Source organism: Miscanthus floridulus, chromosome 1, assembly GCF_019320115.1.
Source record: "Miscanthus floridulus cultivar M001 chromosome 1, ASM1932011v1, whole genome shotgun sequence".
Classification (NCBI taxonomy): Eukaryota; Viridiplantae; Streptophyta; class Magnoliopsida; order Poales; family Poaceae; genus Miscanthus; species Miscanthus floridulus.
In genome coordinates, this window is record NC_089580.1 from 147600597 (window position 1) to 147626738 (window position 26142).

Consider the following 26142-nt stretch of genomic DNA (forward strand, 5'->3'; position numbering starts at 1 on the left):
CCATATGTTAGCAATGGGACAGGGGCCGCAGCGGGGGAACGGGGTGCGTTGAGGAATGGAGAGAGGGGCGCGGTGGGGAACGGGACGCGGAGGGGGAAAGGGGCGCAGTGGGGGACGGGGCACCATGGGGGAACCGGGCGCGATGGGAGAACGGCGACAGGGGCGCGGTGGGGAACGGGGATAAGGGAACGGTGGGGAACAGAGTTAGGGGCGCGGATGGGGGACAGGATGAGGTGGTAGAGCGCTACCTGGGACCTGCGTTCCGATGACGCCAGGGGGCAGACGTCCGAGCGCTAGGTATTTCAAAAAAAAATCAGCACGGTCCTCACCAAATAGAGTCGTTGGTTCCACTCCAACAAATTAAAAAAAACAAATAGAGTCGTTGGAGAGCTAGTTGTTGGTTGTTTGCAGGATCACAGGAAAGGTCCAGTCACCCACCGGAAACACGCCACCAGAGAGAAGAGCTTACACAGATCTGAAGGCCAAGATTTAATCCAGACATCAGCCTCTAGCCACTTTCTTCGATGCCTCAAACCCTCGTCCACAGCAAACAAGCTGTTGGAATTGCAAACGGCCATTGGGTACTTTTTTCCGGTGCCTCTTCGGTGCAGAGCAACATACAAACCCGAGAGCTCCAGGGGCTCACCGGAAAACTCCCGTAAGTAGAGAAATGACTTTTGATCCACTTTGAAATTTGGCTTTAGTCCTGGTATTTTTCATGTCCGGGATTAGAGAAACCTTTAGTCCCAGTTGGTAGCTTCAACCGGGACTAAAGGTCCCTGCCCAACGGCTACCGAGGTGTGTCAGAGGCACGTCAGTGCGAGAATCTTTAGTCCCGGTTTGAGGTTTATGTCTTAAACCCGGACTAAAGGTGTCTCCAAACTGAATTTAAAAGGAAAGCGTATCTTATCTAAGTAAGATGTATGGTGGTATGTGAGATGGTAACTCTTGCAAGAGCTTAAGTGGGAGGTCGTAGGTTCGAATCTCCACAGCTACAACTTTTTTTTTACTCAATAAACACCTCTACTCCTGATTGAAAGAACCGGGACTAAAAATTAAGACATTTAGTCTTGGTTTCAAAACCGGAATTAAAGGGGTTGGAAACCGGGACTAGAGCCGGTCTCTCTACCACTGGGATTTTCGATGCACCTGTTTGAATTTTCACGTGTTCACTCTGGAGCTGCCATGCCACCTTCCTCGCTAGCGCTTTCTCTAGTGTCAAGTAGTAGGGAGCACCGGATAAATCCGGTAGCAGACCCTAGCTATAGGCACCTCGACCCCTTTTTCATTGCTCTTAGACACCAGATATTTCCGGTGACATCTAAACAACAAGGAACGGTTAGATTCATAGGGTTTTACACATAGCGCTTTCTCCGGTGACACCCCCAACTGGGCCATCGGATAAATCGGGTGAGGGTAGAAAACCTGCCCTAAGTCCTTCACTCAAATGCTTTTCAAATTTGCTAACTCCAAATATGTTACAACTTGAACACCTTCACCTTAAGCATTGAGTTGTTTTTTCAAAAACAATTGTCAAAAGCATTTTCACTTACTTCCTCACTATGTCACTAGGTCCAATGCATATGCAAAGTTAGTTCAAATCTAGTGGCATATCTATTCGAAACTCGATCATGCACTCTATTGCATCTTGGCCGGCGAAATGAAAACCACTAGCATATACCTTTTCCTTCAAGCTTGTTTTCATCTCCTTCTTCTCCAAATGTTAACCTTAGCTTCATATGTCTTGATCTAAGTCTCCACCATCACCTAGCCTTGCCCATCACCTCATGTGAACGTTTGCTTAATTACAACTCACTGAAAGCATTAGTCCACTAGTTATCACTTAATTACCAAAACCAAACTTAGGGCTTTTAAAGTCATGGAAGCAGACCCAGCCTTGAGCATGAGCGTGGGGTCAAGCTGCCTGAATATCGCTGCCTGGCAAATCTTGGCTTGGTCTTGGTGGGAGGTGTCATCGGTCTTGTACATTTGGCCATTGTTCTTTGGTGCTTGGTGTCTGATTGTCGTTCATCTTCTTTATTCTTTGCTTGCAAGCTATGATGGTTGGCATGGGCAACTAGGGTCTTGTTGGCTGTTGATACTAGCTAGACAACGATGCAACGGCAGAGGTTGTCGACAACGGCGGCAGCGAATAAGAGCAAGTATAATAATGTGATGTAAGTAGACTGAATGCTAAGGTGGAGGAGAGAGAAGGGGAGAGAGAGGAGAAGCGAGTTATAAGCTTACAGCCGGCTTAGACACACAAGAACTAAGAGCTTTGTGAGAGAGACAGGTGGCCATATATTACTTGTGAAAAGCTAACTATTATATGGGTGGACTGAGATATGAGCTGCAAAGATCCTTACAGCCAGCAGCTGGCTATATTATTAGCCTTGCTCTAAGGCGTGGGCACGTGTCTTCGGTAATAGGGAGGTTGGCGCACAATGAGCTAGAAGCCACCACTCGCTCCAACATTGAAACACTCATTTCTTGTGTAATTGGATAATGAGCCAAAATCGTTTCCCATGTGAGGAATGATTTCTTCCCTTTCTCCCCTCTATCTTCATTAAGTTTGTTATGGCATCATCTTTTTTTCCTAAAATACTATTTAATGCTATTGAAACTATCTATGGTTTTAGGTTGGGAGTGCCCTAAGAGACTGTGCATCGAAGTAGTTGTATCTTGCTTAGTTTTATGAGACATGGCAGCTGGATGTGGTGAGAGAAAAAATTATAGATCCACACCGAGCGTGTTGAGAAAAAAATCATAGATCCACACCGATCACGCCAAGCACAAGATAGACATTTATCGTGCAGTTTAGCGTCCGACAAGTAATCAACGTATTGTGCGTAGAAAATCAGAAGGATAACACATGGGATGAAGGTTTGTAGTGATTCAGGTACGTGTGATACCCTACGTTCAGTAGAGAACAACGTCTATATTGTGCCGTGCCCTCGAGTGAGCGGATGTTGATGATGTGAAAGTTATGGCTAAGAACCAAGACGATGATTCTGGAGACCCTACTGCTCCTTATATATATAGCCTTGGAGGTAAGGTTTACATCGAGCAATCATAAACGTATCTGCTTGTTGGAGTTGGGCCCGAGTGGATCTCTTTTTATAGATTGATTGGCTTCTTACTCTTAACTCTTAAGTATATCTAGTCTATGTCTTGTGCACCAAGTAGTCGAGACACCCTGCTCAGTTTGGGCCTCCTGTGTAGCTTGTTCGGCCCACTCCATCATGGTCAAGCGTTTTCCTTGATATTGAAGATATCCAGCCCGCTCGGTCCGTTGGTGACACCCATTATTATATTGGTGTAGTCTTTAACCTCTCGGATTTCGCTCATCATGATGACAAAGATCCTGCGTGGCTAGCGCACGGACGTCTGGACGGATGCCCGCATCAGGACACCAGCGCCTACTGCCCTGTTTCCCGCGCCTGCTCATTTCGCGTGCCCAAGCAAGGGCCACGTCGTCCGACCGCACACGGGGACCGCTTGTGCTCGGTCCGCTTTCCACGTGCATGCACGCCAAACCGTTTGCGCCCGCTAGGCGACGCCCCAACAACTGTAGCAGTCGACCGCAGCCGGTGGATCTCGTTGCAACATGTGCAACACCCGATCTATTTTTGCAACATCTAGATAAAACACTTGAAACATACATCAAGAAACAGCTGAAATACTTGCAACATACTTCTAAAACACTTGCAAAACACCATAAAAACATAAAAACACATGTGTAGCCATTGCAAACATATGTAACATATAGATGAAACACTTGCAACATACGTATGAAAACACCTGAAACACTTGCAACATACGTCTGAAACAAATGAAACACTTGGAACATATACTTAAAACATACGTGTATAGCAATTGCTACATGTGCAACATTCTGATCTACATTTGCAACATCGATACAAAATAGTTACAACGTAACTCTGTAACATCTGAAATACTTGAAACATACGCTTACAACATGCGCTTTCCCGTTGCCTTATGACCGAGGCAGTTGGCTTGCCCGCCTCGGTTAAGGCTTTTTGCCCGCCTCGGTTAAGCTTCATGCAGTAGTGGCAATGTCACTTTGTTGCTTGGACGAATGGAGGCTCGTCATTGCGGAGCTCGACACCGGCACAGAGGTCGACAGCGGCACATGGAGCTCACAGCGGCGCAGAGCTTGCCAGTGCGGCGGCGGTGCGGACAACTCACCGGTGGGGCGGCGTTAATTACACAATGCTCCTACCCTCGCCTATTTGCTAGAGCATCCGTCGTGTAAGCTCGCCGGCTCGATGGAGCAGCCGTGACATGCGGATGCCGTGGTGCAGGCGGGCGGCGCGTTGGAGGTGAAGTGGGGAAGGCGGGCGGCACGGTGGAGGCGAAGTATGGAAGGCGGGCGGCGCCGTGGCCACGGAGCGCAGTAGAGAGATTTTTTTTACGCCCTAGCCCAAGCATATTACCGTTGAAGATCAGGACACAGGGTCGTCCCAAAGAATCCGAATCACACGCCTCGTTTTCTTTGCGGTCATTATGCCAGCTGAGATGCCAGAGTAAGTGGTCCAAACAATTAATTAACATCATTCCGTTTGAATGGCAAAAGCATATGCTGTAACTACCTTCATCTCACAAAGAGTGATATTTTAGCGTTGTCGTAAATTAAATTATATTATCTCAAGTTTGACTAAGATTATATAAAGATTATGAAAATTTATGAGACCAAAAAAGTATATATCATTGTATATTCACCATGAAATATATTTTCATAGTGTGCCTATTGATAAGATTATATTCACCATAAAAATATTGATAATCTTTACTATAAACTTGATCAGATTGAAAATAAGGATGTACTAGCATTTGCTAAAAATAGCAGTAAATCAGTACCAAGGAGACATGTAGAAAAATTTTCAGGGACTACATTATCCTTCAAAAGTCAAACCTACTGGACGTGGACAACCAACATTGCAACCACATATATAACTCAAACGCATACACCCCATGTCTACCTAATATATATATTGCCTACGTGAACAAAATGATCAAACATGCGTGTAATCGTAAAGAAAGCTCGCGCGCGGCAGTTAATCAAACTCCGGCCATGAGCGGCAGCTGCATGGACGTCGTACGGTGGATGGCCGGCCGGCGACATGGGGGCTAGCTAGACGCCGCCGCAGCGGTAGGTGATCTTGCACGTCCTGCCGACCCTGACCACGTAAGTGTGCTGCGGCTTGACGAGGAAGGGGGGCAGCCGCAGCAGCGCCTCGCAGACGCAGTCCTTCTGCACCTCCTTGAGCCACCGGCAGCAGTCGCGGTACGCGCGGAGCTCCTCGTCGTGGTGGTGTTCGTCGTCGTCGTCATCGTCATCGTCATCGTCATCTTCGTCATCATCGTCTTCGTGGTCATCGTCGTGGTCCGGGTCGTCAGTGTCGTGGTGGTCTTCGTCGTCGTCGTGGTGATCATCGTCGTCAGCATGATCATCGTCGTGGTCAGGATCGTCGGCATCATGTTGGTCGTCGCCGTCGTCCCGCAGACGCCCACGGCGGCCCTGCCCGCGGCCTCGACCGCGCCCACGCCCGTGCCCGCCGCGGGTGCGGTTGCCTTGGTGTTGGTGGTGACCAACGGTGCGGTTCCCAGCGACGACGCCGTGGCTGCCGTTATTCCTCGCCATCAGGGCCGAGATGCTGACGGCCGCAGCGTGGTGGCTGCGACGACGGTCGCGGTCATGATGCTCGTCGTCGTCGTGGTCATCCTCGTCCTCGTCGTCATCGTCGTGGTGGTGGTGCTCGTCGGGTGGGCTCGGCGGCAGGATGGAGCAGGCCTGGCTGGCGATGGCGAACTGGCTAATGCAGAACGCCTTGGCGCCCTTGGTCGGCTGCGCGACGGCGAGGCGCGCGAGGAGGGACGGGAGGAGGAGGAGGAGGACGGCGGCGAGCACCGCGACGTGAGACGCCGGGGCCGCCATATGGATCGTCTTGTGGCCTAGCAGCTAGATAGTGCTCGCTCAGCCGTTGTGACCTCCTAGCCTCTCCGGCTCTCCCTAGCTCGCTGGCGGCGTGCGACTTGTTTATATAAAGACATGAGATTATTTCAAGTAGTTGGGTCAGCCGCTGCACGGTGTCGTCTCGGTCTGGATTAGGTGCTTGCTTCCTCCTGCATAACCAGACGAGACGAGTAGGAGTAGGAGTGAGCGGATCATCGGTGCATGCTCTGAATTAGGTGCTTCATACCGGTGGCATGCATCGACCCAGGCCAACGACTTGTTGCCTCCTTCAGCGCATGGCCACCCTGTTTACATGCATATATACACAGGTACTGGTTTGCTGGTGAGAGGTTAGTGGCCCTTTGGTCATGCATGCAACTCACTTGTTTTTGGCTTTGATGGTACGTAGATGGATGCTGGCATTCTAGCTAGGGGACACTGCATGTTAGCTCTCATATGTTCGTCGAAGACTCTTTTAAACAGGAGTACTTGAGACTGGCGCCGCTCCACAGCGCCATTGACAATACAGCCAACAAAAAAAAATGAACAATAATGTACTTCATCCGTATAAATCATGAACAATAATATATATACCCCATCCGCTTAATAGCAGTTGTAGTTCTACCTTTGTTATTTGTTCTAAGCGAAATATTTCAATTCTATCTTTGACCATAAATTTTCAAGATTCATATAGTTTAACAACACGCGGATTATACTTTATGAAAAATATTACTCATGATTCATCTAAAAACATAAATCTTATTAGAAACGTTTGACGACTTTGGACAAATTTAAATCAAACACCTTTCAGAGATCATCACAAATACTAGTCGATCGTCACATATATGATCTTAAATCAAATAAATATAAGCTATAAGGAATAATTTTTCATTGTAACACCAGTAGTGTTGTCAATCTCTGGAAGAGTAATAAGCTAAAATAGTTCGACCAACACCAGCCACAAATTAAATGGAACTATATTTGTGATCACAGGAAGTACCACATAACATTAGATTTTGTAGTTTTCTAGGGAAACAATAATGATCAATCGCAAGTCATTAGTTCCGCCATATGTACTTGCTCTATATACATACACGAAAATGGGGTTGAAAAGAAGTGAACATCAAAGCTGAAACTGTCCAGATGCAAGGAGTGAGTGATCGGACAGGTCACCAGCAGGTGCAAAATGATTTGTATTTCACTCTCTCTTGGCATATATGTACGCTGTACTCAAACAGTCTCGGTAAGTCATCAGAGCAGCTGGCTGTCGTCTGAGGCCAGAAGGAATTCAGGAATGGGCATGAGCAATGAAATCGAAGACTCTGGCACTAACAAATACAATCTAATAAGACTACAATCGGTTGATAAAAGACATCCTATCCCTACAACTCAGCTCTGCATGTGGTCGCACAGTCTACCCCTAGGATACAACAGCACTTCAGGCAGACCGACTGCCATAGAATCCTTGAGATACATATGTACAAGGAGGCAGGTACAGCTCCCACTTTCCTGGAGTGTTCCGTTTCTGCCTTAATCTGAAGCAGAGATACCAGACTCCCAGGTTAAGCCCCCGCAGACTAAGAAAAGCATCAGCACCTGAAACAAACGGGATGTCAGATGAAACAAAGAGGACAATGCCTTGTAAACCTCAACAAAAGCACTGCCAAAGTAACAAATAGCCTACCACTTCAATATTGCAAAAGGTTATCTAGGTCTCCATCCACCATGTCCTGCAGTACGAAAGGTGCATTTAGTATCCACAATTTTTACTCGCCAAGAAAAGGGAATGTGAGAACTCAGAAGCTCTTATTTTAGCATCTCACAACAAACAAATGAAATAAATACAACTTTGTTATTAACAAATTAACAAGTAACAGGAATTATAATTAGTGGACTACTGATGAAAAGCTACTTAAAGTAAACATAAAATGGAGAACAAGATTCTGATCCTATTCAACAAAACTATGGAACTCTTTCACGTCGTTGCCACCTGACTTTTCGCTGAAGCTCGTGAGTGAAGCCTGAAAATCCTCTACCTTAGCAACAAAATTATACTCCATCCCAAAACATAAGGATTTTTTTTGTCATAAAAGCTTTGAGTTTAGTATTAACATCTACAAGTTCATAAATATTACTGTTCTTTTTTTATAAACTTAGTATAGTTTGACTTGGGACAAACCAAAGTCCTCAATATTTTGGGACTGGTGGACTAGCAATTCTTTACAAGACCGGATTTCAAGAAACAAATATTAATAGGAAATGGAAGCAACTTTCATTAAAAAGCATATATATCAACACATGTTACATACCTCCAGCTGCATGTGAAACTGGAGGCTCCACAGAATGTCTTGAGGGAGAATAGTCATTAGATATCCTAGGTGGCCTAGACCACCCTGCACAAGGCCCTGGTGGAGGATCTGAAGGTCGCCCATAGTGCATTGGGGCTGGTGGAGCTTCAAAATGGTCAGGAATCGGAGGAGGTCCTGCTTATGACTCAACAACAAGACAAATCAACTCAGTGCTGGATGTAGATGATCATATAACAAGCAATAGCTCATTCCTTCAAAAGGATTAGCATATCTTATTTTTATTAGGGTACCTTACAGCATGATGACCATGATAAATAAGAAGAGATTCATGACCATGGCAAGAAGTGTACCTGGAGGAAAAGGATATCTTCCCCTGTCAGCAGCCTCATTGTGCATTGGCCCCCTAATAGCTCTCTCATCGAAGTGATGTTCTCTGTCATCAAAATGATGTCTTCTATCATCGAAGTAATGGCCTCTATCATCATAGTGATATCCTCTATCATCATAGTGGTATCCTCTATCATCATAATGTTGTTGTCTGTCATGCCCATGATGCCTTCTATCATGTCTGTGATGACCTCGATCATGTCCATTGTACCGATATCTCTCAGGATAAGGTGGACAGTTATTACCCCAGTGATGTGGCCTATGTTGGTGTTCTGGCGGCACAGAAGGGAATTGATTTGGAGGTGGTGGAGGGGGTGGTGGTTGCAGATGATATCCCTCGTTAGGCATTGTTGTGGCTGGAGGCCGATGATAGTTATTCCCATGGTATGGTGCTGGGGGAGCAGGGAAACTACCATGGGGACCAGGAGGATTGAGTGGTGCCATTGGTGGGGGAGGTGGTATCTGATTTGGTTGCGCTCCATATCCCGAATTATTAAAAGGTGGGGGTGGCAATGATGCAGCAGAAGAATTCATGTTACCTGGGTGCTCTGCAATTGAATGCGGTTGTTGACTTTGAACATTCTGTAAAAAAGAAAAGAAAGAAGTACCTATTAGGTACATGGCATTATGATTGCATAATCTCTTCTTGCACAGGAACAAAATATACATACATATGTAGTTCTTGGAGGATGCGGCCCAATGGGATCAGATGCCATTTGTAATTTAGGCTGCATCTGCGCACTCTGAGGAACGGGGGCAGGTAGAGGAGGTGGCACAGGCGGAGGAGATGATGGCAACGGCGGAGGTGATGGAGGCCAGTCCACAGGAAGTGGAGGGCCAACATCTGAATGCCGTTGATCAGATGGTGCACAATTGGTGTCACTTTGCTCTGTTTGGCATTTGGTGGTTGCTTCAATATCAGATGGTGGAGCTACATCCTCCATCTCAAGCTCACCATCAACCTCTTCAAGAATGTGGTGATGCTTCTCAACAGGTATTTGAGATTCTTCATTGTCATCATTATATGGGGCATCCTGTTCAGGTGTAACAGCTTCAAAGCTCAAGCTCCTATCTTCAGAAGAGCTTTCTTCCTCTTCTTCAAGTACTTTTGTACAAATTAAGTTGGGTAGCTGAAAACCAGCATTGCTGTTGACAACAATGAGACACACAACCATGAGGCAAATAGACGAAAGTAGGAGAAACGCTCAGGACAAAAGATGATGTTACATGCTCTATGTGCGTAACTGATTTGTTAAAGTAATAAGGCCAAATTGAAAGGCCCGCTAGGACCCAAGATGCCACAGATGCAGCTCCGCATTGCATGTATCATGCATGATCGTAAACACGTCATCACATTTTTTCTGCCATTTGTGTTCCATATCTATTATAGAAAGGTTTCTTACGAAATCCCTACACCTAAAAAAGACTGTAACATCATCGTCTACCCAGTGATACCAAGTCTCGATCCCTGCTCACGCGCCCGCGTCCGATACGAATCATCCTCCACTCGGAGCTCATGCGTACGCATCCTACCCGGTTCCGATACAAAGACTAGATCCACGTGTCCATGTCCGATACGAAGTCCTCAGAGCTCACGCGTCTACGTCCGATTACTGGGGTTCAGTTCAATAAATTGTGGCCCCGGTGCAACGCACGGGCATATATCTAGTTATAAAAGAATGCCCTAATGGGTTTGTATGAGCAAAATCATGGACATGGGGATATAAACAAAGATACCCTAATCAAACCTACCTAGGGCTAGCACATGATTTTTTTTATGGACGGTGAATTCATATAGTTCTTGCCCTGATTGTGCATTGGGACACAACAAATAAAAGATTATTGCATATAGAGAAAATAATTGAAGAAGTTGCAAACATAAGACACTATAGCATATAGCTTAAAACCATTTTTCAATTCCAAAATACGAAAGTAGGCTGCCAAACCTCCAATTCTCATATGTATTTGTAAGCAACAAATAGAAAACTAGTGCTTATTGCATGATAACATGCAAATGATACAAGCATGTAACGCTCACACTCATATAGCTTTAACCATTTTCATTACAGGAACATAATAAAGGGATAGCACCATACCTCCCATACTCATCAACAAGCATTCCTTCATTGTCACGCAAAGGGTCATTTAGAGCTCTCTCTGTTCTTGAAGGACGGCGAGAACTTCCAAATGATGCCTCGTTGATAGTCTCAATTTCTCTAATATGGTGACGGATGACATATTCTGAAAGTGTTTTCCTTTCAAGCCAAAGTTTCAAAACCTAATAATTAAATGACAAATTTGTAAGAAGCAAAAGAAAAGGTAGTGCAGCATGTGATGTCTACTCTCAAGACCATCAAATGTACTTACCTTGAGACATTGCTTTCGATTCTCCCATGCTGAGTTTCCAGGAGGTGCAGCAGCATAGAGAATTCGAGGTAGAACTGCCTGAATGAGAGAGGGATATACATCTCCAGATCCACCTGCATAATTTTTAATGTAATCATAAATACCATCATAAAAAAATAATAATGAACCAAAAATGGGAAGGCTAACACCTACCTTTCTGATTGCGGGAGCATTGTGTTATTGAATCTACAAGAAAGAAGAGATCCACCCTCTTATATAAATTTGATTCCTTTTCCAGGTGTTCAACGATGATGTCAATTGCCTAATCAATCAAACAAAAAAAAAAGGCATCAGAAAATTTTGATATATAGCACTTTGGTGGAAGAAATAAGGGCCATATGATTCTCTTCATAAGCTGGATGCAGGCAGCATGCACGTTTATGTAAATTTCACAAACTAAACTAGAATTTGTAAGTGGCATGTCTGACAGGATTATCACTTGTTATTTCCAAGTCCTCAAGCTTATGATATGGTTCCTCATACTATGTCTAAGCAAGTAGAAAAATATCAGAGATGGCTCTCTTAGGTAACAAGCTACATACATCAAAATGATATGTCTGCTCCTCAAGTTAGCATAAGGCATATAAAACACATCATCACCAGAGTAAGAAAACCAAGAAACGAAATCTACGCTAATCAATCCACCAAAAATCCAGTATATCGAACAAACCAGCTACATAAAAAAAATCCAAAATCAAACAAATCAAGACAATCCTAAAGAAACATCTAGTCACAGAGCATGAACAAAGAACTAGGAGTCTTATGGAAAACGGTTTTTTTATGTGAACAAATACAACAAAAGGAGGGATATGCAGAGTCTAACCTCACCAGCAATGCCAAATTTAGCACACTCAATAGCAAGACGTGTCGCGCGTGATATACTTTCTTTGGTTCTTGTCAATGTACTGAGGAAATCTTTGAAAGACCTTCGTGCTGCATTGGCTTCATCATGCCCTGCTAATTTCTTCGGTTGAATATTATCAAAAGGACTCCGAGAATGAACATTATCATTTCCAGAGGTGGGCCTGATTATCCGATTTGAGGGTGACAACTGCCTGTGTGATCCTTCCTTGGGAGGTGTATTTATTGATGTCTCAGGAATATACTTGGCATTTAGGAAGTTATCTGGAAAGGAAGTTGATCGAGAAAACCTTCTAGCTTGTGCAACAGCTATAAGTTCTTTCATTGGCATTGAATCTGGAGAAGTGCTCCTGTCCTTAATTTTTCTATGGTTCAGTTCTTTCAATGCCAAAGATGAGAACGTATGCCTGCAAGACAAATAAGTACAGTCATGCCTTATCAGAAGGCTGCTTTGTAAATTTAAGCACCAAGTTGGAAGGTACAACAGAAGATCACAACAGCAAGACAGCAGCATGTTCAGGAACCTAATCTACAATATCCCTACCTCTGTTTCACTATATTTTATCCATAGCAGACCAGGTGCACTAAATAAGTAACAGGTCCAGGAAAAAAATAATGTGAAATGACTATCTGTACCCATATTAAATGTTATGATATAATCATTTCTCTTCTATCAAATCATTTAGTTAGGGGAAGGGAGTGGAAGTATTGCAATAACTACACCCTCATAAGTCATATCCTCCACAGACAAACATTACAGAACATTTTCTGCCGAAGCCATGTGCAAAAATAGTAAAACAAAGGGAAGAAATAAATACTCTATAGAACTATAGATATTGCATTCAGATTTCATAGAAGAATTACTTTAGCCTATGCTTCACAAGTTCACAGTTTGATTGAAATGAACAACAAAATCTACTCTCCATCCATTTTACAATATTTGCCCAAATTCTCAGGAAGCAGCGTCTCAAAAATGTTTGTGCATCACAAAAATGTTAGTGTATTTTTAAAGAAAAAATTAAGTGCAATAACTCCACTCCCCACCCCTACTTTAGTACTGTGAAGACAAAAAACATGCAGGTTGATAGGACCAGTCATATCTAATAGGCGAATGTGTACTCATCTTCTTTTTTTTCCTTACATTAGTGTTTCCTTGGTTTGTGCACATGTTGGGTTCAGATAAAAAATACGGGAGTACACCTTCAGGATAATAAAAATTAGATTTTAGTAAGTGGATGGCAGTCTAATATGTATGACAGAAGAATCATGATCTTAGGAAACCATAAGTGAATATAAAGGTTAATACAGTACTTTCCATTCTTGTAGAACATAGGCATCATGCTTAAGCTTAATAACAGCACAACACAAGAGCTCCAAAAAACATAGGAACTTTGAAGGATTTTCAGTTCCTATAGGAAAAAATCCTATGAAGCCCTTTGGAACAAAGGAATGCTTCCCAACAATTTCTTTGAAATTCCTATGGATTGAGAAATAGGTAATTTTGGAGGAAATAAAACATGAGGTACAACCTCATTGTTTTGTTCCCTATGTTTCTCCTACATTGCTTCCAAAGGCATCTTCCCAAACCTTCCTTTGTTCTGAAATCTTGTAGGATTTGAAGTGTTAGGGCATTTCACTCCTACTTTTTTCCTATTCCTGTGTTTTGTAAATCCTTTGTTCCGAAGGGGGGCTAAACAATGGATATTTTCATGCTTCAAGCATGTCCCAATAATAACAAAATTGTGCTCTGCAAAATTAATCTCGGCCAGCTCAAAAAACCTATCAATTAGCAGTGTCCAGATATAGCATCTGGTGCACAATGAGGTAGAAAACAGCGCCCAGCTATTTCATATTTTTTAGAAAGAATTGTGCAGCATAAGTGAATAGTCCACAGATATCCATCACCAAAATTATCATGACACAAGCACTTTGACTATTATTTGTAAAAAAACAGGGAGACTAGTTTTCAGAGTCCTAGGCCATCACATAGACCTAGTTTTGCATATGCAATTTCAAAAGTAGACATCTTTGGTGAAATAATCATCTCACATCATCCAGAAAAAATGAGAAGGCCCATCATAACACACTTGGGAAAAGATGCATGTCAAAAATAGAAATGGCACATGCACCAAAATTGCAAAAGAGCAACATAGATATGTAGGTGCAAAATACATCATATATTCATGTTCAAAACATTAAAGGTAACATCAGCATAAAAATAAGATCTTAGATCTTACACTTCAGATGTCCGGGTGTCTGCATCGGATTGTATACTGGATGATTTAGTAGCCAACGAAGAGTTGCTTGCCGTATCCCCCACATTGTTCACTGAATCCACTACAATAGTCTCACTATGTTGTATAGTGTTGCTCATCACATTGTTGTTTGAACGGTCAATCGGTTCTGCACTTCTGTCAACATCACAAACAGCAGAGCCAAATGGTTTCGTCTCTTTGACACCACTTGCTGACACATTTTCACTGGCTTTCTCCAAACATGAAGACAACCGGTCAGGTACAGATGTGGCTTGTGTAACATCAAGTGCAGGCCGATTCAATTTCATACAAAGGGCTGAAGTTTTCCCACAGGAATCATTATCTAGTTCACTAAAAACACAAGAACCATTGGCCGTTTTAGTATCCATGAGGGTTTCTTCACAGGAATCATTTTCTCTTGAAGGAACTGAAGCAGAATCAGGAATGGTGTTATTTTGTAAAATTGGTTCTGAGGTACATTTGCCCGATGGGTTATGCACGAACTGTGTGTCTAAAGAAGGTTCAGGGCTTTGAACTATTACAGGATTATTGGATACTGTGACTACTGCATCTGCAGATTTATTAGAATGGCTGTTTGCTGTCAACAAAGAGCCATTTAGAGCCATTTCATTTGGTCCTGTCACTTCAGGTATATTGTTGATATTCTCAGCAACATTAGCAGACATCGCTTCTAAGGCACGATGAAGGCGTTTTGAAGGAGGCAAAGCAGCTTCCACATCTAATGCTAAAATTTTTGGATGGTATTCTTTATTCTTCCAAGGAAGATGAGCTTCCTTTAACAGGATAGTTGTGTCAAATTTGCAGGACGGATTAGAAGCAGAATTTACGACTGTGGACACCTGATCAGCTAAGTAATCATTGGCAGGACTTGCAGGTTTACCATTCCTATCACATTGGTCCAAGGTTGTTGCAAGCTCTGGCTTCTTATTAGAAGCATCAATTTCATCAACTGGTGAATCCTCCAACTGAGACCTTCCCATTCGGACCCTTGCCCTTTTGACCAATGGCAAGTGCTCATCTCCATCTGACTTGCTTACTTCATTCTTCGAATTTGGAGAATCTGGAAGGATTTCACTGTACTCAGCACGTAATTGCTCATCTTTATTTGGTGTTGTACAATCTTTATAATGAGGAACAGGTTTTCTATCTGATTTTCTTTTTCTCGTGAAAATTACTGCTGTGTTTGATGTGCCATTTGATTTCAATTCTGTCTCTGAAGTTCCATTTTCAGATGCTTCACTGTTACAAGTACTATCCACCTTAGCAGGAGGATTAAACATTCTGTTGCTGTTACTAGCCCCCAAAGTTGGTTGGTTGGAAGTGCCTCCGCCAGAATGCAACCAGACATTATCTGATGTAGAAACAGAACCTGAGTTAGCTTTGTCATCCTCATGCCTATGACGACTGGAATGTTCCTTATGTTCACCAGGAACCAAATCAATAGAAGCCAAATTGGTATGATAAAAAAATTTACCAGAACCTTGAGCCTTTCTCGATTCCACACTTATTGAACTTCTTGACTTCCGCAGAGATGGAACCCTACTACGTGTGTAGCAATTTTGTGGCTGTGCATCCCTTTGCTTATTTGAAAATGAATTAGTACGCAAAGAAATATCCCTCATTTCATCAAGGACGGATACATTTTCAGCAGGCTCAGGGGCAGAATTTACAACACAGCACTCGTCACCCATTATAGTGACTGAAGGCCTGTCAGAATTGACCATGTCATGTCTCCTGGTAGTGACATAATGATCTTCTATCTTTTTATCATTGTGCATATAAGAGCTACTGACCAGATTTTCAGTATCCATGCAGCTATTATTTTCAGCAAACTTTTCTACGCCTGGCTTTACTTCTTCAGCACCCAAGTCAACCTTGTTATTACCTTTATCCCTTAGAGAATCATAAACTTCAATTATCTCATCAACTGCTCTCAGGAAATCAGCCCCTTTACCATGTCGCTTAGCAAGTAGAGATCTTTTTTTCTCTTCAGTGAATGCCTCGAGATCAGCATAATTGCAGAAAGCACTGCAATAGAAAGAACTAAGAGTCACAAATAACTTACAGGTTGAAATGGTTCTAAAACATGATTTACTTTTTGAGAAGGAACTACCAAAAAGTGCTAATATAAGCTAATCAAAAGTAACAATACTCAGATGGTTCCAAAAAAGAGGATGTTAAGAAGATACAAAAGAAACTCACAAATTCAAATAAAACTGAAAATAGCACTTACATCTGTTTAGTACCATAGAAATAAACCAGCGGTTTCTTTTTAGTAGAAGGCATCTTCCACTGCTCTGGTTCACTAATCTGCAAAAGTACGAATATTCACAAAATGAACTAATTTCTTCATATTCCCTCACGAAAAAGGTAACTTCTGAAAGTGCAAAATGGAATTTCATACAAGCATACGCTCACATGAATACCGGCGCCCTACTAGGGTTAGCCAGACCTAAAGTACAGAGAAATAGCACGAGTAAGCCTGTGGCATTTCATGAGAGTCATCTCCTCTGATAAAATAAAAATACAAACACTTTTAGGTTTGTCCTAACTCCTAAGTCAAACTTCTTTTAACATTGACCATCACTATCTATAGTTTTATAGACAACACAAAATTGGCATTACCAGATTAATTATGAAAAAGTATTCATGGTATACAAATCTTCGAATTTAAGATTATATATTTTATAGATATTACTAGTTGAAATGTCATATTGGAGAAAATGTCGATGTCCAAATAGGGTTATATTCATGACGAGAGTAAGTATACCAATTGAACTTAAAATAAAGCCCCAAAAGAAAATGAATATACTGGGAACCATAATCACTCTTAGGAAAGTGTCCACAACAGCTACAGAGCAGACAGAAAGTTAACAGTATACCTTTTCGGTGAATACAGGATGAGAGAAATTTTGCAAGGATATCGATGTAACATGAGTTTTGACTGGAAGCACTTAAGCATTTCACCTAATAGTTAGGGCCTTAGGGGGCAGAATGCAAAGAAAATAATGACACACTATTGAGACGGAAACCATCACTTAATCTAATCAATCTGTCATGACAATAATGAACAGTATATTTGTAAGTGTTTATTGTCCAAAATCACCCATAGCGTGCTTCCCAACATAAGAATGGCCAAGCCAACATATAGCAAGTAGTGATGTTCAACCAAGCTTCTTGAGTCCATTCTATTTGTTCAGGTAAGGAATTGTGGGAGGCTGCATTTGGCATCACAGCACAGGACAGAAGATGATGCACTTGGTTCCATCCTAAATACTGGTCATTTCAGCAAACACAGGCTTAATACATCCCCTGGCATTCCTGTAGCAGTCAATGCCAAGTTGGCAATGGCCCAAAAACATCACATACGGAGACTGAAAACTACCCATGTGCTCTCAAGTTCAGACTTTCCAACATCTCTGCCCAAACATCTCAATCCAAACCCACACACTTAAGTCACAGCATTATGGGCTCTACATTTATCTTACTCTACAATCATAGTAAATAATACATGCAGGATAAGCTTTTGTAGTGTTTTACAATCCCTTTTTGCAATATTTGGACATATGCACCGCCAATTTAAACAAAGCAAATGACTAGCCATATATTTTTGTTTAAATTAACTTCAAAAAATAATCTGCCTAATGAAATATATTTAACATATCTATTTTCATGCAATGGAACAGAATACAGGAATGGCGCATTACCAAAACATTCCATCCCAGAAACCAAACATAAAACTTACTGAAATAAATCAACAATTATGTGTTCAAATGTTCAATTAGGGTGCTACGACTAGAAGGATTAAGAATACTTGTAAAGTGGTTTAACAAATGTGATGAGAATGAGAAGCGTTTTTGAGTGGAGGAGAAATTATAAAGAAAAAGAATCACAGCAAAAACTAGAACAACCTATAGAGCTAGAAAATTGAATTAGATCTTTTGTATCACCAAACAGTCATATACAAAGTCAGAAGAGCTCTATAAACTCAGAAGAATCTGCATGAAGTTGCTAAACATATGACACCTGTGGTGTGACTACCAATACCAATACGAATAGAGGGCATCTTTTAGCTTGTTTAACCCTTGGTCCAAATTTAAAACAAAACATGAGAGAACATTTAACGCGCACTTAGTTGCAGACCACTCTGTAGTATAGAAGAACGCATGCATATAATATTTCGCATAATATGAACACCATACACAAAAACAACAAATCTTATGCTATTTTTTCCCACTGCGGATGAATCCGAATTTCATTACTGAAAAGCAACGAAATTAAAAAAGTTTGATGACATTCAAGAAGAAAATCTTATGCTACTTTAGACGTGATAAAAAATGAAATGACAAAGTGCCGCCTTGTAGAACCTAGGAAGCATCAGATATCCTGGCATCTGTAGTTGTAAACAGGAAGTACAAAGAGCAGCCAGATCCCCAAGAACGAAGTCCATATCCTTAACCAGTTAACCACTACAATAAGCTATGAAATCCATAGGTCAAATTGGGTCGAAATCTTACTGCACATCCAAACACAAGGAAGATGGCCCCTAATCAGTAATCGCCCAAATCCTACCTAGCCCCCATGCCATAAACCACAAGTAGCACCAGATCCCTACAAGAACCCAACATCTAAACAAACAAATCACCCAGAAATGAACCAAGCTAGGCCAAAAAATGCAGTAGAAATCAGCCCCTACTCCCTAAAGCTCAGCAGAAAGTAAGGGAAAGGGATTTCTTTTACTAAAGATCCTATCTTTTTTTAGCATGTGGTAACCAAAACCCTGCTCGCACAAATTCCCTGCGCTATGCAGCAATAGGAGGGCAAAATTAGCGCAGATTACTAGCTAAAATGGCCAAATCGGGGTAGGAGACCATGTGAAAACCTAAGATTTAACCAAACCGACCGCTGGGCAGCCCCCAGACACCGGCCTTCCGCGTCCCCCACCAAACCCTAAGCGAGAAACCCCCGCCAAGACCCAGAATCCCCGGACCCCCAGGCTGCGCAGGCCACAAGGAGGCCACAGATCAGCGAGCAGAGCAGAAGGAGCTGTTGAGACGACGCACTCACCATAGCCGGCCAGGCCGGGAAGCCCTTCATCTTGGCGAGCACGAGGTCGCCCACCTTCCACTTGGACGCGGCAGCCGCCGCCGCGGCCGCCGCAGCCGCTGCGCGCTTCCTCTTCGCTGGCGCCATCGCCCCGCCACCGCCACCGCCCGTCTACCAGCCCGCCGCCGACCCCCGCCCAGCACCGATCAGGGCTCACAGGGCGACCCCGCGACGGCTAGCGCCTGCGCCCGTGGAGCGGCGGCGGGTCCGCAGGAAGCCAGTGCTCCGCCCGCCCGTGGTCCTAGTTCTCTCAACGGCGGCGGCGAGGAGCGGAGGCATGGGAGGGGGGAGGGGGGAGAGGGAGCAGGAGCAGGAGAGGTAGCTTTGGGGATTTTTATTTTTTTGGTTCTCCTCTCGGTATTATTTTGTGCGCGTTTTTTAGTAGTTTATTATTTACTCGAGCCGTCGAGCGTGCGACTGCGCTCGCGCTGTGCTGTGAGAGGGCGTGGGGTTGGTAGTTCGGTGGAAGAGGGAAGGGAGAAGGGAGGGAGGACGGAGGACGGAGGAGGGCGTGGGAGGGGTGAAGAAGCGGTGGCCTGCTTGAGAGGTGGGGTGCGCGTCAGCAGGACGGAGCGGCTTTGCTGCCGCGTGCCCATCTCCATATCTGCCGAAGCTGGCTTTTGCGTCCGAATTTTTTATTTATTTTTTGCTCTCTTTTTTTAAGTTTTTTACAAATATGTGTGCTTTTAAAATCTGGACCCTTCGCTCGGCGCCATCTTACAAGTCTCGACGTCAAAGGCTTTGGCGCCTAGGTCGGGGCCACGTTGGCGGCATGGACGCTGACCTGACAGGCAGCACGACGCCGAGGTTGTTGGCACCGAGCTTGGCGCCGTGGTTATTGGCGCCGAGGTGGCAGACAGCAGCAAGAGGAGACTTCTGTTCTGATGATCACGCTCTCGGCGTGCTCAGCGCCTCTGTTCTCGCGGGCGCCGTGCTCTGCTGGTTCGTCCTGCGGCGGAGGGGACTGCCGTTAGCGGCCCTGGAATAGGGGAGGCCACGCAGTTTCCACGACATCGGGCATCGGGGGGTTCGGCCACTATCAGGTGACAGCTTCCATGAGCGCAACCTGATCGGCATCGGGGGTTTCGGCAACATGTACCGTGGTTCGCCATGAAGCGCGCCGCGCGCTCCTCGCGGCAGGTGCTTCTTCCCCGACTTCCGGACGGGGATCGCGGTGCTGTATCGCATCCAGCATCGGAGCCACCTGTACGACTCGGGGGCCGAGGAGCCACCGGTGTCGTGGACGCAGCAGCCGGAGTTTTGCATGGGCGCGGCGAGGGGCTTGCACACCGGGCTACCCCGAGAATCATCCACCAACATCCTCCTCGGCGACGGCGACATCGCCAAGGTGGCCGACTTCGGGCTATCGCGCATCGACTAGCGGTTCGGCGTGGTGCTGGTGATCGAGCTGGGCCGCGATCGGATCAACAACCACCTCGCCGAGTGGGTCGTGGAGTCTGCCAGTCCCGGACGAGCATTCAGATACAGGCAATTGTGCTAAAAAAGAAAACTTCTACTCACCGGTGGCCAATGTGTGCCTGCTGTCATCTCTTAAATCTGAGTGGCCAATGTGTGCTTGCAGTCTTCTTAAATCTGAGCTACGTTCTATCACTTGCACAGTTGCACTAACTTAAAAGTGCAACTTTCGTACTCAAACTATTACATACCTCTAAAAAAATATAATACCAATCAATCATATTGTTTTCCGGCACAGATTATTATATCTTTATTTCTATGCAAATTGATGATACATACTCCTATGATATAAAGGCCTAGTCATACTGGACCACACACTGCTGCAGAGCACAAAATTACAAAGAGAATGAGAGAGAGAAAATCAAAGTACACTTATTTCAAAACCACCTTAACAGCAAAAAAAATTAGTAACAGATTAAAAGTGGCTCCTTATTTTAGTTTTTATAGTTGAGAACTTGAAATACAAAGTACACTACATATTTTCAAAACCTTATATATTTGCACCTTGCCTGATTGTTTGCCAATTTTATTTTCTGGCGACTCGGATGACTATTTCACTAAGCCTGGTGCTGATATGATCTAATATATTTTTGTTTACCTGTGATTCCTATGTTTAAGATAATGGGTAGAATGGATGTTATGTCACGTTGGCTATTGTAAATCAGACAACTGAGTGCAAACAATCCTTGCATCGGCTTTCATCAACACAAGAAACTGATATAAGTACTCGCAAAGACCATCCACCTATTGAGGACAAAAAAACTGCAGAAAACTTCCATGCAGGAACACAAAAGGTCCTAAGATACCTATGGTTACATGCAACCTACATAGTTAAATGTTTGATTGGAACACTGCAAGAGAATTACAAATGAATTCAATAGTTAAATTCCAACACAGACCATGTTCTGAGTAATTTAAACCTGCACAGCACTGATATGAACCCTTCACTTAAAAATGGCAAGACAACATAATCAAGGGATCAAACTAGAACTATGCAATCTCTGTTAAGAAAACTCACTATCCAACTATAGATATGCATCAGAAGTCAGCAAAAACCCTTCCACAGAATGCTAATAGGCCTACAAACGAAATCAATGGAAGATACAGACGAAAGCAATGGAAAAGCATAAGTATAACCAAGGATATTGTCATCCTTTTAGATCATCATTGCAGATACAACTGATAATTAGCGCGCAAGATTGCGAGCTAAATTTCAGCTACAACTGAGCCATTCGAAGTACCAAAACTGTCGAATATCTCAATCTCTCTTTTATCATTAATTAGTTCAGCAAATAGAACTTAAACAAGTCGAGCCAAATCGACCAAGAACACATATCGATCAATTACTTGTTCTTCCCATACTTCTTACCCCCCCCCTGCCGCCACACCGGCGCTGACCTAGGGGCACGGGTGGCACTCAGCCTCGGCGGCGTCGAGCCACTTGAGCGGGTTACGGTTGAAGAAGGGCTAGTTGGGGACGGTGACGAGCGCCGTGAGCACGACGCTGCCGGCGTAGACGAGCAGCATGAGCTGGAAGTCTGCGTGCACATAGCCCACCAGGAACGCCGCCTCCACGGACGCCACCAGCAGCACCTGCATTAGCATCTTCACCAGCGCAGCGCGGCCAGGACGGGGGCATGGGGCACGGACGCACCGGCCGAGGCTAGCCCAACGCCGTGGGATGGGCAGGGCGCGATGGCCGCGCGGGGAGGCCACCTCAAGCGGGGCGCGGCGGCGGCCGGGGGCACGGGGCGCGAACGCGGCGACCAGGACGGGGGCGCGGCGGCGGGAGCGATGCCGCTGGCGGGAGGCGTCGGGCAAGAGAGAAGAAAGGAAGAGAGGAAAATGAAAGGAAGGGAGAGAGAAATGAAAAGGACCCACATGTAAGACCGGCTCGACGCCAGGATCTACGGTGCCAAACTCGGCGCCAAGATCCACGGTGCCGAGCTGGCTGCCATGTCACCCTCGGCTCTACTTTGATGCCGACGTGGCCCCCGACCTAGGCGCCAAACACTTTGGCGTCGAGACATGTAAGCTCGGCGTCACCAATGATGGCGCCGAGCTAAGGGTCCAGATTTTGAAAGCATAACTCCAGAGGCATATTTGTGAAAAAAACTTTAAAAAAAAGAGCAAAAAAATAAAAAAAATCGGGCTTTGTGTTGCCCGTAGCCGAGGGGGGTGTGGGTTGGACTCCACTTTTTGCGTGTTTTCTGCTCTTGACCTACTTCTTTGTGTGATTTAATTCATTTTTTACAAATTTTGCTCCCAACTTGACTAGTCAAACAGGTCAACTCCACGATAGAGATAGCAATGGAATCCGATCCCTGATTTTCTAGGGAATTTTTCTATTAGAGAACGGCACGAGGACATTTTTTCTCAAGGGACTTAACAGGGAAAAACCTCTCTAGGTGTGACGAGGTTGGGGATGAGGGAGCAATCCCTGTACCCATTCCCTGCGGCGGGGTCCCTATTTAGCCCGTTCATCTGAATCCAACAATTCTTCTTCTATGTATTATTCATCCTTCCGTCCAATCATATAAAAACCTTCCATACTACACAAAGCCTTAGGCCTCATGCCTCAACGTTTCCCTTTTCTTCTTCTATGTATTATTCATCCTTCCGTCCAATCATATAAAAAACACCCATACTACACAAAGCCTCAGGCCTCAATGTTTCCCTTCCCATTGTTGCCTCATCCTGTGCCCACCCCAATCCCAACTTATGACTCGCAAGTGGCATTGAAAGGTCCTTGTGTGGTTTTGATAATTGAGTGACAACCTAGGTGGACTAATTGTGTTTATGTGAGATACATAGGTGATTAGTCCACAGGTACATGTGTGTGAGCAACATATGCTATGAAGGTGAAAATAGCTTAGAGATGTTGCAAAGCTCACACATGTGATGATGAAGGAGCTCATTGCACATGAGACATGACATTGAGTCATGTGATCAAGGATATGACTTGGCTTGATAGACCGGTTGCAAGCGTGAAGGGCAAGTCAGAGGCTTTGGAGTGATGGACCACGTGGCGGTGAAGCTTGAGCAAGACTTGACGCCGATAGACGAAGGCAACGGTGAAAAGCAAGTGAAGTCAAGATCGATGAACCAATATGATCATGTGATGATATGAAGTGGATCATATCATTGTTGATCATGTTGGTGCATGTGTTGCATCGACATTGGAGAAGATGGAATAGAATACGCAAGGCAAAGGTATAACCTAGGGTATTTCATTTCACCTGTCATAGGTGTGTAGAGAAGTTGATGACCAGGTTTAGGATAGATGGTCGTACTATTAAGAGGGGCAAACTTATTTGCATATCGGTCATCTAGTGCCACTCGAGTGATCTAACTTTGCATCATCGCTAGGATCGAGTGACATGGCAAGTTGAGTGGCTAATCCTTTGGAAAATATTTGTGAAAAGCTAACACACATACACATGGTAGTGTACACTTGGTGGTGTTGGCACATTTGCAAAGGTGAAGAAGTTGGTGAAGAAAAGGAGTTGAATGCGCTGGTCATGGGGTGACCGGACGCGTCCGATATGTTGACCAAACACGTCCGGTGTCTTCCCGATGTGATCGGAGGCATCCGATATCTATACCGGACGCGTCCGGTAATCTGGCCAGGCGCTGGCAAAGTTGCCGAGGTGACATGGAGCGTTGGTGTTGGTCTAGAGTGGACCAGACACGGGGGCGTGTCCGGTCGGCCACACCGGACGCGTCCGGTCGGAGTTGAGCAGCTCTGGGAGCTCTCCGGACTCGATCAGACGCTGCCCATCCTGTGTCCGGTCGGTCACACCAGACGTGTCCGGTCGCGGTTGAGCAGCTCTAGGAGCTCTCTGGACTCGACCGAATGTTGGCCCTGCTACGTCCGATCGGCACACCGGACACGTCCGATCCGACATGTAAGAGAGAGCTGTTGGCGGTAATGGCTAGTTTGAATGGGACACATGGCGGTCAGGCAGCGACCAGATGCAGGCGACCAGACACGTCCGGTGCACATGACCTGTGCGTCTAGTCGTCCTGAAAAATGACTAGTGAAGGGGTAACGGTTATTTTAGCCTGTAGGGCTATAAATAGAAGTGGTGGTCGGCCTTTGGCCGAGAGCCGAGCACACTAGAGCCTTGGTGGCTTATGTGGTAGTGTTTGGGAGCCCTCTAACTCAATCTAGCTTGATAATGATCATCCGATTGAGTGAGTGAGCGATTCTAGTACGATTGCATCATGAGGTTGCATCGAGTGGCACTAGGTGATCGAGTTGCAAGTCAGTGGTGCTTGTTACTCTTGGAGGTTGCCACCTCCTAGATGGCTTGGTGGTGGTCTCCGTCGAAGCCCGCAAGAAGCTTGTGCGGTGCTCCGAAGAAGAGCTTTGTGAGGGGCATTGTGCTCGCCCCGCGGGAGCCACGAAGAGCAACTCTAGTAAAGTAAGACACGAAGGACGACAAGTGGTCCAACCGAGTCAAGTGCTAGAGCTTGTGGTAAGCACTCCACGTGGGAGAGTGTGACTTGTGGGTCACCACTAGCAAGAGGACCAGTGGCAACTTTGGAGCTTGTCTCAACGGGGACTAGCGTGTTGGCAAGCACGTGAACCTCGGCAAAAAATCATCGTGTCATCCTTGTATTCCCGTTGGTTTGCATCCTCGTTACACAAGGTTGTAATTACTTTCATATACATTGTGCTTGTGTAGTTGCTCTTATAATTAGTTAGCTTGTGTAGCTTGCTAGTTACCTTCTAGCTTGTATAGCATAAAAGTAGCTCCCTTGCGTGGCTAATTTGGTTTGTGTAACCTTGTTAGTCACATTGCTTAGTTTGTGTAGCTAAGTATTTGCGCTCTCTAATTTGGCATTGGTTGCCTTGTTATTGAGCATTGCTAGTGATCTTAGGTGACTTTGTGCTTTTGCTTACTAGCATGTGTAGGAGCTCCCTCGTTGCTTGAAATACTAGTGGCATAGGTTTATGTGACCTTGCTTCTAAAATTGGTTAGGTGAGCTCTAGCTAGCCCCACACCTTTGTTGCCTAATTAGGATCTTTATAAGGTGCTTGTGAACTTCGATAGAGGGGTGTAGTCTTGGCTAGACCGATTGTTTAAATTCTGCATTTGTTTCGGTTAGCCGCTGCGATTCAATTTAGAAATGACTATTCACCCCTTTCTAGTCGTTATCTCGACCTTACAAGTGGTATCAGAGCCAGGTCTCTCATTTGTGGTCTTCACCGACCCAAGAGGGTGGTGACTTATGGCTAGATGTTTATTGTCCACACATTTTTGATGGCACACACTTCACGATGGAAAAATTGGATGATATGCAATTTTAAGTTTATTTGCCCTCAAATGTGGTGGAT

At 44.6% G+C, this 26142-nt stretch overlaps 2 protein-coding genes across 7 annotated transcripts; both read right to left on the bottom strand.

The window, feature by feature from the left end:
• Positions 1 to 5062: 5062 nt before the first annotated feature.
• LOC136497329 (uncharacterized) lies at positions 5063 to 5959 on the bottom strand. The gene has a single exon (XM_066493122.1). It carries the CDS (start codon positions 5957 to 5959, stop codon positions 5156 to 5158), a length of 804 nt encoding a protein of 267 aa, XP_066349219.1. The 3' UTR covers positions 5063 to 5155.
• A 983-nt stretch (positions 5960 to 6942) lies between these two features.
• LOC136543500 (protein HUA2-LIKE 2-like) lies at positions 6943 to 19811 on the bottom strand. Of its 6 annotated transcripts, none has more exons than XM_066535944.1 (13): positions 19284 to 19811; positions 16450 to 16526; positions 15697 to 16244; positions 14178 to 15567; positions 11903 to 12347; positions 11233 to 11341; positions 11041 to 11153; positions 10770 to 10951; positions 9345 to 9819; positions 8637 to 9255; positions 8287 to 8463; positions 7662 to 7707; positions 6943 to 7573 (listed from the first exon to the last, which is right to left on the bottom strand). In XM_066535944.1, the coding sequence occupies exons 1-12, from the start codon at positions 19407 to 19409 to the stop codon at positions 7682 to 7684; spliced, it is 4287 nt and encodes a 1428-aa protein (XP_066392041.1). In that variant the 5' UTR covers positions 19410 to 19811; the 3' UTR covers positions 6943 to 7573; positions 7662 to 7681. The 6 variants fall into 6 exon arrangements, with proteins under 6 accessions (XP_066392041.1, XP_066392035.1, XP_066392027.1 ...); XM_066535938.1 differs by having other exon boundaries at positions 15691 to 16244; XM_066535930.1 differs by having other exon boundaries at positions 14178 to 16244.
• Between the last annotated feature and the right edge of the window lie 6331 nt (positions 19812 to 26142).

Coding starts and splice junctions, on each gene's coding strand:
- LOC136497329 (XM_066493122.1), bottom strand. CDS start 5,959: ATGGCGGCCCCGGCGTCTCACGTCGCGGTGCTCGCCGCCGTCCTCCTC.
- LOC136543500 (XM_066535930.1), bottom strand. CDS start 19,409: ATGGCGCCAGCGAAGAGGAAGCGCGCAGCGGCTGCGGCGGCCGCGGCG. Junction 11,342..11,902: donor AATTTGGCATTGCTGGTGAG/GTTAGACTCTGC, acceptor TTGATTGATTAG/GCAATTGACATCATCGTTGA. Junction 8,464..8,636: donor AAGATATCCTTTTCCTCCAG/GTACACTTCTTG, acceptor TTGAGTCATAAG/CAGGACCTCCTCCGATTCCT.